The sequence below is a fragment of the Polypterus senegalus genome, unplaced genomic scaffold, assembly GCF_016835505.1.
Source record: "Polypterus senegalus isolate Bchr_013 unplaced genomic scaffold, ASM1683550v1 scaffold_3066, whole genome shotgun sequence".
NCBI lineage: Eukaryota > Metazoa > Chordata > Cladistia > Polypteriformes > Polypteridae > Polypterus > Polypterus senegalus.
Window position 1 is genome coordinate 46,547 of NW_024386583.1, and position 17,662 is coordinate 64,208.

At 44.3% G+C, this 17,662-nt stretch overlaps 1 protein-coding gene across 1 annotated transcript in view; it reads right to left on the reverse strand.

The window, feature by feature from the left end:
* The window catches only part of sema3b (sema domain, immunoglobulin domain (Ig), short basic domain, secreted, (semaphorin) 3B), a 29,897-nt gene extending 13,384 nt beyond the window's left edge, over window positions 1-16,513 (reverse strand). The window contains exons 1-4 of the mRNA XM_039743487.1: window positions 16,351-16,513; window positions 8,686-8,843; window positions 7,163-7,225; window positions 169-288 (exon numbers count right to left, since the gene is read on the reverse strand). Coding sequence (XP_039599421.1) covers window positions 169-288; window positions 7,163-7,225; window positions 8,686-8,843; window positions 16,351-16,513 — 504 coding nt within the window. The remainder of the gene's footprint in view (window positions 1-168; window positions 289-7,162; window positions 7,226-8,685; window positions 8,844-16,350) is intronic.
* Between the last annotated feature and the right edge of the window lie 1,149 nt (window positions 16,514-17,662).

The following is a 17,662-nucleotide window of genomic DNA, read 5'->3' on the forward strand; positions in this document are numbered from 1 at the left end:
TTATAAAATATGATTAAGTGCACATCTACCTAACATGCTCTAGTTAAAGTCACTTCAGCCCAGATCATTTTCTTTATATTATTAGGCCATGTGCACGTTTGCTGAGATCAGTACCCATTACCCTGGACTCAGTTCATCCCACACATCCTTCAAACCAAGAAGACTTACCTCCATCCTCTGTCCCACCTCCACAAAGCCACAGGTGGGATGGAAGGCCCCCGTGCCACAGGCGTACAGGTGGGTGCGATTATAGTGGTGCAGAATCTTGACATAGTTTACACAGTCATCCTGAAATACAGAGGGACACACATGAGGCACTGAGCATGGTGACCCCACATCTGTGCTGTGCCTGTCAATCATTTCTCACTTCATTGTTGAGGAGATGTGGGGTGAAGCTGTCATCTCTTTGCACTTGTAAACTTATTTTGGGCAGGAGAAGAGCAGACACCTTCTTGGCCGAGGTATTAGGAGTGTTGTCAGCAGGCAGCTTCATTATGAGGATCAAAAGCAGTAAGGAGGCATTGAGGAGTGCCCACATCCCCCCTCCCCAAACAGGCCAAGGTGGTGAATCAGAGCCGCCCTCTTTTTTTCCCACAGTATGATTGGTTTGTCTCTGAGGGAGAGGACTTTCTACTCTTACCTGCTATTTGATTCCCTGTCTGGAATGAGAGCCAAGGCCAACTTATGTGTGGGGAACATCTGCCGGACGCAGCTGCCTTCCAGCAGAAGTCCACTGTAGGCGTTCTTATGCCTGCCGGCTTCAGATTCCTCTTCACATCAAACATGCTGAACTCGCATCTCTTTACGAGGCATGTAAGCTGCAGACCTGCCCCCTATAATTACTGTGTCTAGTGTAGCATAGTCAGCTACCATAATTCCAGGGTTCTGCAGCTACAACAGCCACGTCTTTAATATCGATAAATTATCAAAGGCAACATGTTGGGGAAGCCCGTAACGCATGCCCACAAAGTGAAGCCCGTCCTACGCATTTCTAAGGGCTTGATAGTGTGGGACTAGCCACAGACCATCTGGTGTGATGACAAAGCCACTGAGATGATGTGGCAAAGTGGTGTAGGCCAAGAAAATGTGGCACACTTCAGCAGGAATAAACGTCTGCACATTCACAAAGATGTCCTCAAAACTGTCCATTCAGTAAGGTGGGACCAACATGACAGGGGGGCGTTCACAGGGTTCAGGACGTACATCCATACATAAAGCACACAGGCAACTCACCCAGTAGGTGAACACTCAAAGAACTGGAGCGCCAGGTTGACAAACATCTAGAGACCTCAAGACAGGAATTACTTGGCCAAGTGCTCAAGGGCACCCCGTCTGTGCATAAGCAATGGACGTGGTACTAGCAGGCACATCTAGGGATGGAAAGGCAGAACAAGACTGTGCCTAAACATAGGAAGATGTGTTTTACTTGGCCATGTTGTAGGAACGAGGACTAACAAGCACTCGCATAGACCTAAACGCAGCAGTTATGAGGAACATAAGCAGACACACAGGTTAGGAGACACACCCATTGTCAGACAAACAAGAGGGCAGATGAACACCTACAGCCAGGGTGTGACACCATTAGGCACATAAGCGCATCAACACATACCCATAGTCAGAATACAACAGTGCCAGGCACACAAAGAGCAAGGCTGGAGGGCACTGCACTGATAATTAAACGAGGTAGTGACACAAAGCTACTGTGTTGCTAAGGCCTAGGGCTAATGGGCACACAAAGAGGCTGACGCACATCTGCATTGAGGGTATTCCGCTGCTAAACAAACAACGAGACTGGCACAAAGCCACTGCACAGGGCCTAAATCTAATAGGCACACAATGGAGCTGAAGCACGCCCATAACCAGGGTATTCATTTACGAGGTTCACGAAGAGGCCGACGCACACCTACAGTCAGGAAACAACACAACCAGGCATTCTAAAGGCTTCATTCCCACCGAGTGCCAGGGTACTCCATTCCCATACACACTTAATCAAAGCTTAGAGGCAGAAGCCTTGCAGTGAGGCTGACACAGGATATAAAACTGCCAGGCACATAAGGGGAACCCTTTCAGAATTAGGTGGATGTTAAAAGTGGCTTCCCGCTCAGGGGTCAGTGCCGGAGCTGCTGCTCTTTTTAAGATACATACATTTGGGCGAGATTATAATCAAATAGGATGGTTACACTTGCGGAGGTTACCAAACAAAATGAAAGGACAGATGATGTAGATTCAGCTCAGTTGTTACAGAGGGACTTGGACAGCACATTTGAAAATGAATGTGAGAAAATGTAAAGGAAGTCGAAATGCCAGATTTGAATATACAAAGGGAGGTCTGAAACTTGACATCACATCTTAAGTGGGGGTCCTGTGGGAGTCGGAGTGGACTTGTCACGGTCTTCATCCAGACAGAAACGATCAGGAAAGCTAATAGGATGCCACAAGTCAAGGGAGGTTATGCTTAAGTTATATAACACACTAGGAAGGCCTCCCCTGGAGTCTCATTTAAAACACTTTGGGTTTGATTTGAGTGTGAAAATACGCAAACATCAAAAAGCAGGAAAAAGAATGATGCATAAAACCTGACATATGCAAATTTCTATACAATTTAGCTTTATAAATCACAATCACCTTGTAAATGTGCGTATGGGAATGCACCTTAAACTGTGCCCGTTTGCCACCCTGAAAGAACCCTACATGGATGATGCTAATGAACCTCGCACATGAAGCAGCAGACCTCCATTGGTTGGCAGAGCAGCCTCCCACCTTCACAACCGAGTGCGCCAGGATCTTGTGTGGCATTGTAGCACTTCTCCTCTGCACTCTGGGAATCAGAAAGGCGTAAGGTGCCCGGGTCTGAGTGGGTATCCACTATCACCTGGCGCGTGTGATTGCTGCTACAATAAAGGCCATATGAAAAATTGAGGGTCCAGCCAGTCGCCTTACCAACAAGCCTGCCATCTGAGCCTTTTCACTTGAGGAGATTAAGAGGTGAGATGATTAAAATGTTTAAAATGATGAAAGGAATTAGTACGGTGGAACCCGCCTGTTACTTTAAAATCAATTCTGCAAAGACAACGCAGTGGGAAACTCGTTCTGAGCAAATTTTGCACAGTTTTTCTCCAGACAGAGAACCATAGATGCATGGAATAAATTATCAAATAGTACAGACCTTTAAAACCCATCTTGATGTTATTCTCATTAAACAGGATGGGCAAGCTTGTTGGAATGAATGGCCTGTTCTTGTCACAATTGTTCTAATGTTCTAATAACTCTGCCAGTCAAAAGGTGGCCCCACTACAGTATAATGCTGTCAGGCCCACAAATAGGCTTACACACACACCCACCCACCTACAACCAGGATACTGCTCTGCGAGACGCACAAGTGGGCTGACACAAAGCCATTTTCAGTGTCTAAGGCAGTGACATTGGGAGGGCATCTTTACCCCCCCCCACCCACCCCCAATGCACACCTCTCTTAGCTCTTAAATTACTACATATGTGTTTGAATGTGTGCGACACTCAAAGATCCTGATACCTAAAATCTTAGAAACACCCTTGGTCTAAGGAGCCTTACAGTAAAGGTATTAAAGTGCCAGGCTTGCACACGGCTCATCACACACCCATAACCCTGGCTATACAGAGGTAGGGGGCTGGCACACAGCAAAAACCAGGGAGTGTTAATGACGATAATGCACTGCTAACCACCATGACAGAAAACTTCCAGTCAGTAATGGGCCTGCACACTCCAGTCAACAAATTCACACAAGTAGTCCGCCACAGAGCCACACCCATGGTCTATGTCTATTGATGCTGATGCACACCCACAGTAAGGGTACTGCATTTCAAAGCAAAAATGGGAACTGGCACAAAGCTCTGGGCAGGGCCTGAGTCTACTAGGCACAATGAGGCAGAAGCTCACCCTCAGTCAGGGTATTAATCTGTTAGGATCACAAACAGGCAGACATCTACTGAGAGAGTAAAACTACCAAGCGTGTGAGATGCCTGGGCATAACTGTGTCAGTCATATAGATGGGGCCAGCAAATAGCCGCTTTCACTATGACATAACACTGCCAGGCTCAAAAGACTGTCATGTGCTTACAGACCAGGTATCACATCAACTGGCTGAAAAGGACACCAGTCACACTATAATATGAGACAACCTTGTCCATACAGGGACCATGGGGGGTGGAGACTTTTCTTCCACACCATCAATTTCCTTCAAAGAAGAAATATTTGGGGGAAATCCCCTGTGATCAGGCAGCCATACCACCATAGTAATTTTCCTACCTGCCGGCAGTGAGATAACAGCAGTTAAGTGACGGGTGGGCTTTTCCCCATTGAGATTGGAGAGTACAAGGACGAGGGGCGGGTGGGAGTTGCTCGCCAACATGCCGCTGCCCGCCACGGTCCTAGATGTATAGTTCTTTTGCCTACAGCACAGCAGGCAATTTGATTTTTTGTTTCCCTTGTATGTTGATCTCAGCGCCAAAAGTGGCACAGACTCTTTTAAAATGAGCCTGAAGCCGAGGCTGATAATTACGGAGTTGAATGGCGGCACAGATGTCAGGGTCACCGACGGTTACAGTAAGAGGAAAGATATGCATGCTGCATGTCAGATCTTGGAGCAGGTCACCAGGGAAAAACCCGGCCCTTCAGTGCATGACTAAGACATCAAACATATCGCTGCTAAGTGGCATTCTTCATCGATTTGAAGCACTACCACCAGGGGGCAGACTCCAATGAGAGCCACTGTTTCTAACCAAGGAGACGCAAATATCCTTCAGCTGCTGGACATTGAAGGCAGTCTAGGAGGAGGACTGCCGACCTCAGCTTTCCAGGCTGAATTGAATTCTAAAACTTTTAATGACTAGCGGGTCAAAGGCCATCCTCCCTGCAGAACAAACACACAAGCTATCAATTAAAGGTGTCAGGAAGAGGACATGGCGCAGAAGAGACAGACACCTCTGATGGTGAAAAGCTCACTTTCAGGACACCTGCTGGGAGCAGAGGGCAGCTCCGGGTTAGTGAGGCTACAGCCTGGGGCATGAACTGTGTCCATCAATATCTAAGGGGCAGGGCTGGCAAAGTCACACATGCCGCTTCAAACTGCTGGAATGAACCCTAAAATGAAGAACTTGAGTCTGTCAGCGAGCTTCACCACAACTGGTTAATCATTCTCCTGGTCCCATTAACTTACTAATGAGTAGGCAGACAGCTGCAGGCCATTTGCTACAACAGAATGATGTGACTGGGATTGGTCGGGCATGACTGGGAATTGGATAGTAAGATTTGTGTTGGACGTTTGTCTGGGAGCTGGGAGGGGAGACAGCAAGCACATGGGTCTCTGTGCTGCCAGCCTGCTTTCACTGATGAATGATGAGGATAAAGCCACCAAGATTAGGCATAGAAGGAGAGAGCTGATGCAACCACATGGGTGCCACTTCTCACTGGCACCTCTGCTTTCCTATAATCTACATTTCCATTTAAGGAGATGAAACTATTCATACTCCCTAGGACCAAATGACGGCCATTCAATCTTAAAATAACCAATAAATCCTCGGAAGGTCTGGTGAAAGGCCTCCTTGTGGTGGTCACTGCCTGTTTAACACGTGCTAAGCCAAAGTCGCTCTGTAATAATAATCCTCTGTTTCAACTCATTTTTTTTGCCACCAGTTTTTACTGTTCTGTGTGTTTAATAGCAGGCTCAAACGAGGGTAAGGGGGTGCTAAAAGTTCCTTCAGTAAGGCAGGAAAAACAATCCCAAGTCAGTCCTCTAATTGAGGCGTACATTCATAAAGAGCATATATAGCAACACTCAATGGTTGGATGGGTACTGCATACATACGCACGCCACAGCCCCGTTTACAGGTACAACACTATTAAGCTTAAGCTCCTCACAAATACACAGCTGGTAGACTGGGATTTATAAGGGCACAGGATCAGATCCCACTGCTGCCTCCTTGTGTAGAACTACAGTGAGCATCCGGGAAGGGTATAAAGTATGAGATAGTGATTGGCATGGTAGGATCTGCATTATATAAACAACCATTAGATGCCAGGCTTCCAAGACGTGCCTTCGTCTCTCACTCTCTGTCATGAAAGGTTCAGTTTAATAGTTTGAGATTTTCATTCACCAAGTTTTAAATCCCACCCTGGACCCCAGTCACTTTAGGAGGCAACAATTCAGATGTCTGACTAAGAATTTCTGCATAAGTGTAAAGTATCATGAAATAATTATCAGCTGGAAAGATGCTATATAACATAAAGAACAAGTAATGGACACCCAAGGGGCAGTCGTCTATGCTGCAGCTGCTATGCTAATGCTAATAATTATCTATCTATCTATCTATCTATCTATCTATCTATCTATCTATCTATCTATCTATCTATCTATCTATCTATCTATCATACTGTTTAATAGCACTTCTGTCTATTTGTGTCTCATTAAATCAGTTGTACACCCAGTACTGTCCAATGTCTATTTTTCAACAAGTTGCTTCTGTGTTTGGATCTGCAAAATGCTATGTAACGTGTTGTTATCAACTGGCATTTATTCTGAAAAATTAAGCACAACAAAGGTTTTCCTGGAGGCATCCATATTAGTTTTCCAAATGTTTTACTAAAATGTGATCATCTTGGGTAAGACTTCATTCCCAGCTCTGACATCCGACTTCCAAGGTACTGTAAATGGACACAGCATTAGACGCTGGGAGACTGAACAGTAGAGGAATGGCAGCCATTAAAGAAAGTGCAGTGCAGTAAGAGGCTAGCTCTGAAAGCTCAGGGCAGATGTTCTATTGGAAACCCCTGGACCATATAGAGCACAGCTTGTTCAGGCTGGTGGACAAAGTGCATGTTGTCCTTTTTGTTTATTATGATTTGAAGCCGATGTTCCTGTCAGATGACGTCTGACATCGGTAGAGAGATGGAGTAACTCTCGCCTGACAGAAGCCAAGACTCTGAAACAATTTGGCTTTCATTTCACTTTCCTGGCAGCTCACAGGAAAAGAAACTTGGAAAGAATTGTAGTTTCTAGGATTACAAAGGAAGGCCAGTGAAGACAGAAGGTGGGTCATCACAGGCGTCACTAGCATGGGGCGGGGAGAAGAACGAACGCCCCTCTTGGAGATTCTATTAAATTAGCTTTGCTTTTCTTTCACTTACGTTAATGTCTTTGCCGGCCCAGTTGCATTCCTCTCTCCACTCCACAGGAGCTGGCCAGTAAATCTGAAAGAAGCACAAAAAGGTTAAAGTCTGAGCGGGCAGTCAAAGTCAGGCATGCCAAGCGGTTGACCTTTAGTCTAAGACACTGGCGCCCTGAGGCGGAGCGCCGCCCCGACAAGAAAAGAGATCTTGAAATAAAAGCTGCACCCCTAAGGGGAAGAAAACAACAGAGGATAAGGTCAATCCCCAAGCGAGGCCACCAGAGCGCCAGAGGCTAATTACTTTACTAAGGGTGGGGAGAAAGTTGCTTGAACCTGCATCCAGGAGAGTTTCAGCAGGGTGAGGCCTGTCAAATTTGTGGGCTGATGCAGTGAGCTTTGCAACCCCATAGTTGTCAGCCCAGGGTGTGCTGGCATAGAACTCTGTTGACGGGATGGGGTGTAGAGGCAGGCGGGCATAAGCAGGCCTACTTGGGAACTGCTACACTGAAGCGATTAAAAGTGGATTAAGTAGAGCCGCTTACCTTTTTTGCCAAGGGGGGTCAATCACAGCTTCAGGTCTCGGAATTTTGTTGAAACCTGAGATCTCACTTAATTAGTTAAATGATCTCACGGAGAAACCTGACAACTGTGCTATTTTTGTAAAACCTAAAGCATTAGTGACAAAAAATGTAAACTCGACAATCCAGCTGGTTGTTCTTCTGAAATGGGAAGTTGGGACAGAAGCTTAACTAAAAGGAGGCAGTCTGCTGGTGTCCTCAAGCTGGATCAGACTACACTACAAGTGCTGTGATCTGATGTGATAAGACATCGGGAGGAGATGAGACAGGACCCCATGGCCAGAGGTCAGTCTGGAGCTGTTTGAGGTGTGACAGACTCATCCAGGCAGAGGTCAAGCTGGAGGGTCAGGCTTCAAGGGGGGTGATCAGACCAGGATCCCCGATTCATCCTATGTGGTCAATAAATGACAAATGCACACCCAGCAGTAAATCAACAGCATCTGCTGGCACACAAGTAGTGCAGCAAGGCCTACAGGAAAATAATACATGGTGTGATGGGAGCCCAGCTCCTACAATCAAACCTTCATATTGCTAAAGTCTGGCAACGTCAGACTCTGAGGGCTTTCACAAGAGTCATTGGAAGGTGAGATGCAAAATGACAGGCATGTAAGTCTGCTTCACATTCACCCTGCTTAGCTTAGCCTGGCGATGCCCCAGAATATTCTCAGATAAGCGTAGACACTTGGACCTCTGTGTTTTGGGGTTCAGATTCTGGGCTTGGTTGCAATTTCCTTGTTTTGGTGCGGACGTTCTCTGTTCTTCCACTATCCCACACATGGGTCTGTTAGGTTAGTTGGCAGTCCTAAATTATAAGCCTTTGTGTGAGTATTGGGTTGGAGTGCCACCTAAGAGTTGGTTTCTACTTTATACCCAATACTGGCAGGGCAAGCGGTGGCCTCCAGTGTCCCCAAACCAGATTAGAGAACATTTAATGATGTTATGTTACCTGAATCCCTCTACTCACCTTGTGTTCCTGTTTGCTGATGTTGTCCAGACTCAGAGACAGCAAGTAGTTTTTGCCCCCGACAAACAGCCGGCCTCTCTCCTCATCCAGAAGGAGGGTGCTAAAGCAGCAGGAGCGGTCTAGTTCGTACTTCCTCAGGCCCTGTCCCACCGTCAGCTCTGGAAGACATGCACATGTTCTAAATGAAGCCTGAACCTGTACCCAACCTTTCGTCACCAAGCCAATCAGTCTACTTTGGAAACACTGGGTCCTCAGAGAAAGTGAACAATCGGTGAAATCTGAAAACCCTGAGAACGGGTCAGCCGAGCTTTTCACTTCTGGCATTTGGTATTGGCTGTTTGTTAAAAAAAGCTCTCCTAATAAGATCCAGTATCTGATAAACAGCACAATGCATGGGCAATGCAAGAAAGACCAACATTTGAGAAAAACGGGAAGTGGCAAACAACCACCCGGCTCACTCAGCATGCATTATGTCTCTTGGCACTGGGCATGAGTCTTAATCGCAATATATGCAGCACTTTACTTACTTTAATAAACCCATGAATTTGTGGCACCTCAAGCCAATGGGCCTGGACTTGAACATGTGGAAGAAGAGAATCAGTTCAGCTTGTGTCATGAGCCTGGCGTGTTTCATCACAGGGGCTGTCAGAATGTGCATAGGGCTAAGATGGGGTCAGATGTGAACACTTTAGACACAGTATGAGGACAAGCCTGCTTGGTGTACTGCTTTGCACAGAAGGTGTTTGGGTCTGTCAGGATATCACCTACCATAACAAGCAGATCATTACCCATCATGCACAAACATAAAACAGGATGTGCAAACTTGTCTGCCTTGTCCCTCTGCAGCTCTCTGTGCAGCTCCATCCTCCATACTTGTATACACTGGCATGGTCTACCCTACATGCATCACTTTAGGCACAATCAATTAACCTTAAGCATATGTACATGCACATCTAGACATGGATCCAGGCACAAGTATTTACACCCGCATTTAGTGATGGACCCATTTGCTCGTGCTTATCTGTATGAACCAGTGTACACCTTGGCATACATTCTTGTAGAAAGCTCCCTATGCATGACATTCCTGTATGCACGTGTGTGCATTATGGCATCTTCATGACAAACCACACTGATCACCCGTAACCATGTGTGCCCCATACTGTGTATTTAGAGGTTAGCGTGGAGGAGGACGCTGCTGACGGACACTGATGTCACTAGAACTGCACAAATCCCATCATTTCTGGTGATACCTCAATAGAAATGACCTCAACATGCAAGTCATCGTTCTTCTGAGAACCAGATTTGAAGGTGGATGGCACCTCTTGTATACATAAAGCCTTTCTTCGGGGTTAAATAAGCCCAGGACACTTACAAAAAATCCTACGACAATTACAACTGTCATTTCTTTTAATTCTCTTGCAGATATCTGTGCTGAACTAAATGGGGTATTCAATCTTAGACCCCAGACCTTTTCTACAGTCTACATCGATTTTTTTACACTATACAGTGCACTCAGAAAGTATTCAAACCCCTTTACTTTCCAATGACTCTTGAAATTTGGCTCAGGGGTATCACATTCTGTTGATCATTCTTGAGGTGTTTCTACGGCTTGTATGAAGCCCACCCGTGCTCAGTTCAGTTGATTATCTATCTAAAGTCACAAAGTTGTATCAGAGCAAAAACAAGCCATGAGTTGGAAGGAATTTTCTTCAGATTTTAGAGACTCAGAATCCTGGGATTCTGTTCGGAAGGCGACAAAAAATTCTTTCAGCATTGAAGATTCCCAATGGTACTTCTTAAATGGAAAAAGTGTGGAACAACCATCCAGGAGTTGACCACCTGGCAAAACTGAGTAATCATAATAGAAGGGCCTTGGTAAGAACCTGGTGGTCACTACTGATGAGCCTGAGAACCTGGGTGATAGTGGTGGTGGAAAAAAGTTCCAGGAGGACAGCCATCACTACAAGGCCGAACAGAAGCATGGTGGTGGCAGCAGTGTTTTACAATGGCAGGAACTTGGAGACAAGAGAGGGTTGAGGGAAAACTGACAAGCAAAGTACAGAGATATCCTTAATGAAAACCTGCTCCAGAGCAGTTTGGACCTCATCTCTGGAGAGACCTGAAAATAGCCATCCACTGATGGTCTCCATCTGACCTGATAGAGCCTGAGAGGATCTGCAGAGAAGAATGGCAGAAAATCCCCAAATCTAGGTGTGTGAAGCTTGTGGCGTCAGACCCAGGAAGACTCCAGGCTGGAATTACTGCCAAGGGGGCTTTAAATAAGTAAAAGGACTGAATATTAGGGTCAATGTGAAATCTCAGCTTTATATTTTTAATACATTTGCAAAAATTTCTAAAATAAATTTTTTACTTTGGCATTTTGAGGTGCTGTTTAATGTGGGGTGAAAATTAATTTACATTTTTGCATAATGCTGCAGCAACTTGCAGGGGTCTGAATATTTTCTGAATCCACTGTATATATACAATAATAGACACTGTATATATACACACACACACACACACACACATATATATATATATATATATATATATATATATATATATATATATATATATAAAATCCAATGCATGTCAGTCTGTCTGTATGTCTGTTCGCTTTTCACGAGAGACTTAATGGATTTAAATCGGGTTTTTTCTATCATTTGTTTGAACATTCCGGTTGATTTTGTGAATTCTCTCATCTCGCTAAGTATCATAGTTCTTTTGCAGTACCGATTTATTTGCGCGCATCCGAGACGCATATAGCTGGCCGAGGGTAGGGGGGCAAGGCCCTGCTCAGTGACGCACCAGCCTCGGGGCATATCTTATCTCCACTTAGCTAGAGATGATTACTTAACGGATTTAGATGAGGTTTTTTCTTGGATTTGCTTGAACATTCTGGTTGATTTTACGACTTCTCTCATCATGCTAAGAATCATAGTTCGCTTGCAGGAGCAATATATTCATGCTAATCCGAGACAGGAGGGGAGGAGGAAGCGTGACGTCAGGGAGTCGGGAAGGGCCCTTCTCACTCAGGTGCCAGCCTCTGTTTGAGTTGCTCTATCTGTCACCACATTTTGGAGCGTAACTTGCTTCCACTTAGCTAGCGATACCTGTTTGTTTACTGATTTTTAAAGTTTGTCCTGTTTCACTACTATGCAAGCGGAACCGCAGGGGGCAGCTAATATATATCCAAGCTGTGTAAGCCCGTGGTGTAAAAAGCCCAGGGTCCTAGAAACTATTGAAATCGTCAGAAAAATAAAAATTGAAATGTAGAGATGTCAGGTAATTGAAAGGAACTATTCTGGGCATCTCTCTCCTAGGAGGTTCGTTTTGCCAACATACTTGCATCCCTCATATATTAGTGGCTAAGCAACTTTGTCTTTCTTCAGAGGTTTCATTTTGCCGATGTGCTTGCCTTACTTGTGTATTAGTGGTGGGAGGTGGGAGGAAAAGTAAAAGGGATAATGTTTTGCTGATGTGCTTGACACGCTTCAGTATTAGCGGCTAAGCGAGTGACTCTTTCTTCGGAGGTTTCGTTTTGCTGACGTGTTCGCATCACTTGTGGTTTTTTTTGCAAAGTAACCAATAAATGCATGTGAGGTCAACCACGTTTTTTTAAATTCTCTGACTTAAACTTTAAAGCCTTACAATATTTACATACTTCTGACATATCACCTATATATTTCATCTCTATTCACCTTTTCGTTATTTCTCCAAGTAATAATTTCTCTTTCTTTGCGCTAATGCGATGTTTACTGTCTTTGTTTTGACACTGTTGTTTTTTTCTGCTTTCATATTCTGTATCTTTCTCTGCATGTGTTTCGCGCCTACGTTTTTTTGAGTCTTTTGAATTCCAGTTTTCATTATCTCTAACCTGCACTGCATGTGTTTGGCCTCCTTGTTTTTTAACCTCTTTATCACGTTTTACTTTGTTTTCTACTCTTTGTCTTTTATTTCTGACCTCTCTTTGTTCTGCTTTTTTTTCAATGACACCTGGTCCGTGGTGATTATTTTCCCTTTATCGAGTAATAATTTCCGTTTGTTTGCGCTCCTGCGATTTTTACTTTCTTTTTTTTTATACTTTCTAATTTTCCTACTTTCATATTCTTTAACTTTCTCCACATGTGTATTGTGCCAACTTTTTTTTTTTGAGCCTTTTGAATTCCACTGCTTTCATAATCTCTAACCTGCTCTGCATGTGTATAGTGCCAATGTTTGTGAACATCTTTATGAATTTTTACTTTGTCTTTTACGCTGTCTTTAATTCTGAGCCCGATTGGACGTGCTTTTATTTCAATTCCACTTATTCCGGGCTGATAATTTACTTTCCTTCTTTTCTGGATTTCCACCTTGATTATTCATTTTCTTTTTTGCATTTTTTCTCTCTCCAATGCTTTTGAGTCTCTTTTCTCTGTGCTGCTTTCTTTTTCGCTTAGTCATCGACGTTTCATTTATAACGTATTGTCCTTATACACTTTATATGCACTGAGAGCCCTTGATCTGTGTGTGCTCAAAACCAAAACACGACTGAGTATTTTGCTGCCCATGGTCTTATTTGATATTGGTTGTAAGTAGGGCTTGTCTTGCAAGAATCTCATATTCTATGTCATCGCAAAACGATCTTGGGTAAATCTCTTGGCACAGAGTCTCATGTTTAAGGTCCCGTGAGACTCTCCGTGGCCATTTTCTTTTGTCTCACGTTTCTTTTAAGTGTCTTCCGTGATCTTAACGTGAAGATCACGTCTTGTCTCCCGTGTTTCTCTCCCAGGATTTTTTTTATGATAGAGAAATACAGATATATGTTAGGAACAACAGGGGTTGAGAGTGGAGGAACGCCAGGGTTAACAGGCTTTCCTTTTCCGCCTTTAGAACGAAGTAACAGAGATATCATTTCTGGGCCAACACTGGATGCCCCTTCCTATCTGCTAACATTACCAGAAAACGGGAATCTTTCTTGAACCAGCATCCCAGAAACATGGAGTTGTACCCTGGGAAGCTCAATGATGTCATTACTCATTGTACACCTCATTTATTGTGTTTTACAGTATGTGTGTATATATATATATATATATATATATATATATATATATATATATATATATATATATATATATATATATATAGGGTGGTCCAGATCTAATTATGTAATTTTCATTACGCTATAACTTAAGTTTATTACACACAAAATCACCCGAAAAATCACGGACCATCGAGAAGTGTGAGAACTGGCGACGTGGGGAATCGTCTTCGCGCCGAACTGGAATCATCTCCGCATAAATCAAAGACGATCTGTATCTGCATAATTAGATCTGGACCACCCTGTGTGTATATATATATATATATATATATATATATATATATATATATATATATATATATATATATATATACACATATACACACACCAGAATACTGTCACATGTTTGTATACACATTTGTGTGTACACTTTGTCCATGCCTGACACACCTATGTTTACCTGGGTGGGAGCAATCGGGTGTGCCACTCTGTACAATGTATGCACAATGTGTGTGTGAATGTGCCCTCATATGGACTGGCACCGAGTACAGAGTTGGTTCCTGCCTTGCACCTGATGCTTCTGGGATAGGCTTTGGCTCCTGTAGCCCTGACCTGGATAATTGGGTTTAATAAGTGGCTTTAATTAGATGTGTGATTTGTGGGTAGATGATCTCCACTGAATATGCCCATACAGCACATGTGCGTGTGCCCCTTCTTGTGTGTCTATGCACGTGTGTGCCCTTCACCCTAAATTTATACTTGCTTGTGTGTTTGGCCCCTCTCGGTATGTACAGTTCCCTTTGTCAGCTGCGCTATTTCCACTGGGGCTCAGGGGTTCAAGTTACACGGGGTCAGGGAGAACGTTATGTGCACCAACTGTTAACACAAGTGTCACCAGTTTTGTAGACCCCACACATTGCACTTGAGGGGGACACATGTGCCCAGACAGCTGCTTGGCAGGACCAGTTGCCCCAGCAAGTATGATACAGAGCCCCCTCTGTTATTTACTGTCCTCTTGGAACCGCTTCAGGTTCAGCGTAAGAAACACCTGAAATAACAGTAGTCCTGCAGCACGATGGCCTCTAGGCGCCTGCTCAGAGGCTGACAGGGGGATAACTCAAGTGCTCCTCCTCCATGAAGAGCTGTCAAGACTAACAGTGGAAAGACAAACAGAAGACAGGGTGAAGGATATGTGCCATTGCTTTGTGTGCTCATTTTATTCTTTCGGGACACAAATGAAATGCACACAGAAATGGCAGAGTAGCACCTGAAGTGGCACAAGCTCTGCTGCAGCTCACATCACTCAGTAAAGAAAAAAAAGCCCTGCACATTACAAACACTTTTGAAGTCCTGTCCCTCACAATAAAAAATTATTTTAACTGCTGGGTGACTTCTGCCATGGCTTTCTAGTCCAGGACCAACTGCCAGATTTGTGAAGCTTACACATCGAGCAGCTTCTTCAACAACACTTTGAAAGGCCGTCAGGCAGGAGTTAACTATCCCAAGTATGTACGGACCAAATATTTTCCTACTATCAGGCCAGTTTTTCTTCATTTTCGACAGATTATTGGCATGGCTTCCCAGGTTTATATCTGGGTGAACGATTCATGCGAGCCGAATGTTACAGATTAACCTCCTTGATGCTGGGTCAGAGGCTTCTGTGGGGAGATCCGAATGGATCATCTTGAGGGTCTCAGCTGTCATCCTCTTGTGGGTTAGAAGATGCCACCAACATCCTCACACAATACCTGGCCTCTCGGGTGCTTTTGTATGTCTGCCTGACCTCATTGTGATTGTCGTGATCACAACATTGTTCTGATCATTGTGATGTCCTTCACAACTGAAGGCCCTCTTGAAGTCACCATCTCCCCTCCATATATGTACAGATCTAGGGCACACTTCTAAGACAGTTACCCTGGCATTGCAGGTCATTATTAGTGGCCCAGCTTCTCGTTGAGGTGTCTTTTCTAACCCTAACCTCATTTATGTGTTCTCCGTCAGGTAATAGACGTCCATTTCAAGTGGAATGTGAGCATCACCTGGCAACGGCAGTTGTGGTATCCAAATCCCTCTGCAGCGCGGCTGCTAATGAAATCAGGACAGATGATGGTGGGGGCCAAATAAATCAGATTTGGGAGCAGGCATAGCACACTCGAGGCTAAGGCCACTGCGGCTGTGTGTATGTGTGTGCAGAAGATACAAATATTGGAGTAAGAGCAGAAAGTGATAGGATTAGACCAGTATTTTGGTGAAATCTGATGAATAGGATTTGTGAGCTTGTAGGGTGGAATGGCCTGTTCTCTACACAATTGTTCTAGTGTTGTCTCTGGCTAAGAAAAACTGGGCCAAGCCTTTGGTTTTCTGTAGGTAGAGCACCATCTGAATCAAATGCAACAAGCTCAAACCTGACTGTGCCTTTGGATGCCAGAACTCTAAAAACACTGAAATTGCCCACAAGGTAATGCCACTTTGTCCTCTAACGTGTGAAATTTGTTGACTTATTGGTACACTTCAAGCTGTTATCCTACTCTTTTTGCCAAGATCACCTCCCTGACTTAGGCCTTCTCTCCTATTCTATGCCAGGCCCCTGTCATTGTCATAAGGCTCATGCTACCCTCGTTCATACAGTATGAAGAGTCACTTACCTTCATAGGAGAGCTTTATGCGAGGATATGGGCTTCCTGCCTCACTGATCACACACGTTTCTTGTAAGGCAAAAACACAGAGAAAAATCCAGCAGATTCTCAGCTTCGTCATCATCATCATTGCCACTTGCAGTCTTCTTGGCCTGCTCACAAGTATCGTCATGGACCTGCAGGAAATGTAACAGCACAGGCAGGTCAGACCTTCCTGCCCTAGTGATCTGTCAGAATTACATTCAGGCTTTTGGGCCTTGAAAGTGGTGACGACATGTACACACTCATCTAGCTGACCTTGAGAAAACAACACCTTAGCTCAGCTCACTGCCCTTGAAACATCGCAATGTATCTGAGCTCAGCATAGCGCCCTTGAGAGGCATTAATGTGTCTAGGAGCTCCACGTGCCGCCCTTGGAACATCCCTGCAAATATGAGCTCGGTTTGCTGCCCTATAGCTATAATGCAGAATGTCTGAACTTTACAAGCTGCCATTGAAATATCAAAGAGCGCCTGGGCTGAACTCATGGAAAATGAGATATGAGAAATAACAGTGCCCGTACCTCACGGAGATATACCTGAATATCTGAAGCTGGCCATTAAAGATATCACTGTATATCCTGGCCATAAGTAAATCACTGAGCGTAACACTCAGACCTTAACTGACGTCACTTTGAATCCAAGTTCATTGTTCTGTCCTGAAAGGAATAAATATCTACTGCCCTTCGGAGATATCACGTTGTGATTGGGAAATCTTACAGGATATCTTAAGTCTGCTTATATGGAAATCACAGAATATCTGAACTCAACATCCTGACCTGCATACATATAAATACATCATTATGTCTCTGCTCTCGACAGCAGGCCTTCGAATTATTACTGCATATCGGGGATCAACTTGCTAACCTTTGCCGATGTTGCTATGCATCTAAGGACACCTTGCTGCCTCTAAAACACTCCTGAAAACCGGCCTCTGACTCTCTGACCCTTTAAGACATCACTAGGCATTTACACCCAGCCCAACTATTAGACGTTTCTGTATCTGAGCTTGGCTTGCTGCCCTTAAATTCAATCTTTACCGCATGGTTCTGAAGGAGAACAGCACTGCAATTCAGTTGGTGTTCACTATGAAAGGAGCTCTGGACAATAAGGAGTAAACAAGAGATCCACTTGCATTCCCACCTTTAAACTTCATAACTCCGTTCGAGAAAAATAAAGTTAACGAAAGAAGCTATATAAATTACTGATTGAATAACTAATCTTAAATGTAAATGTGTAGGCTCCAGCTGCCCAAAACCCTTTCCTGGATAAGTGGGTTGGAC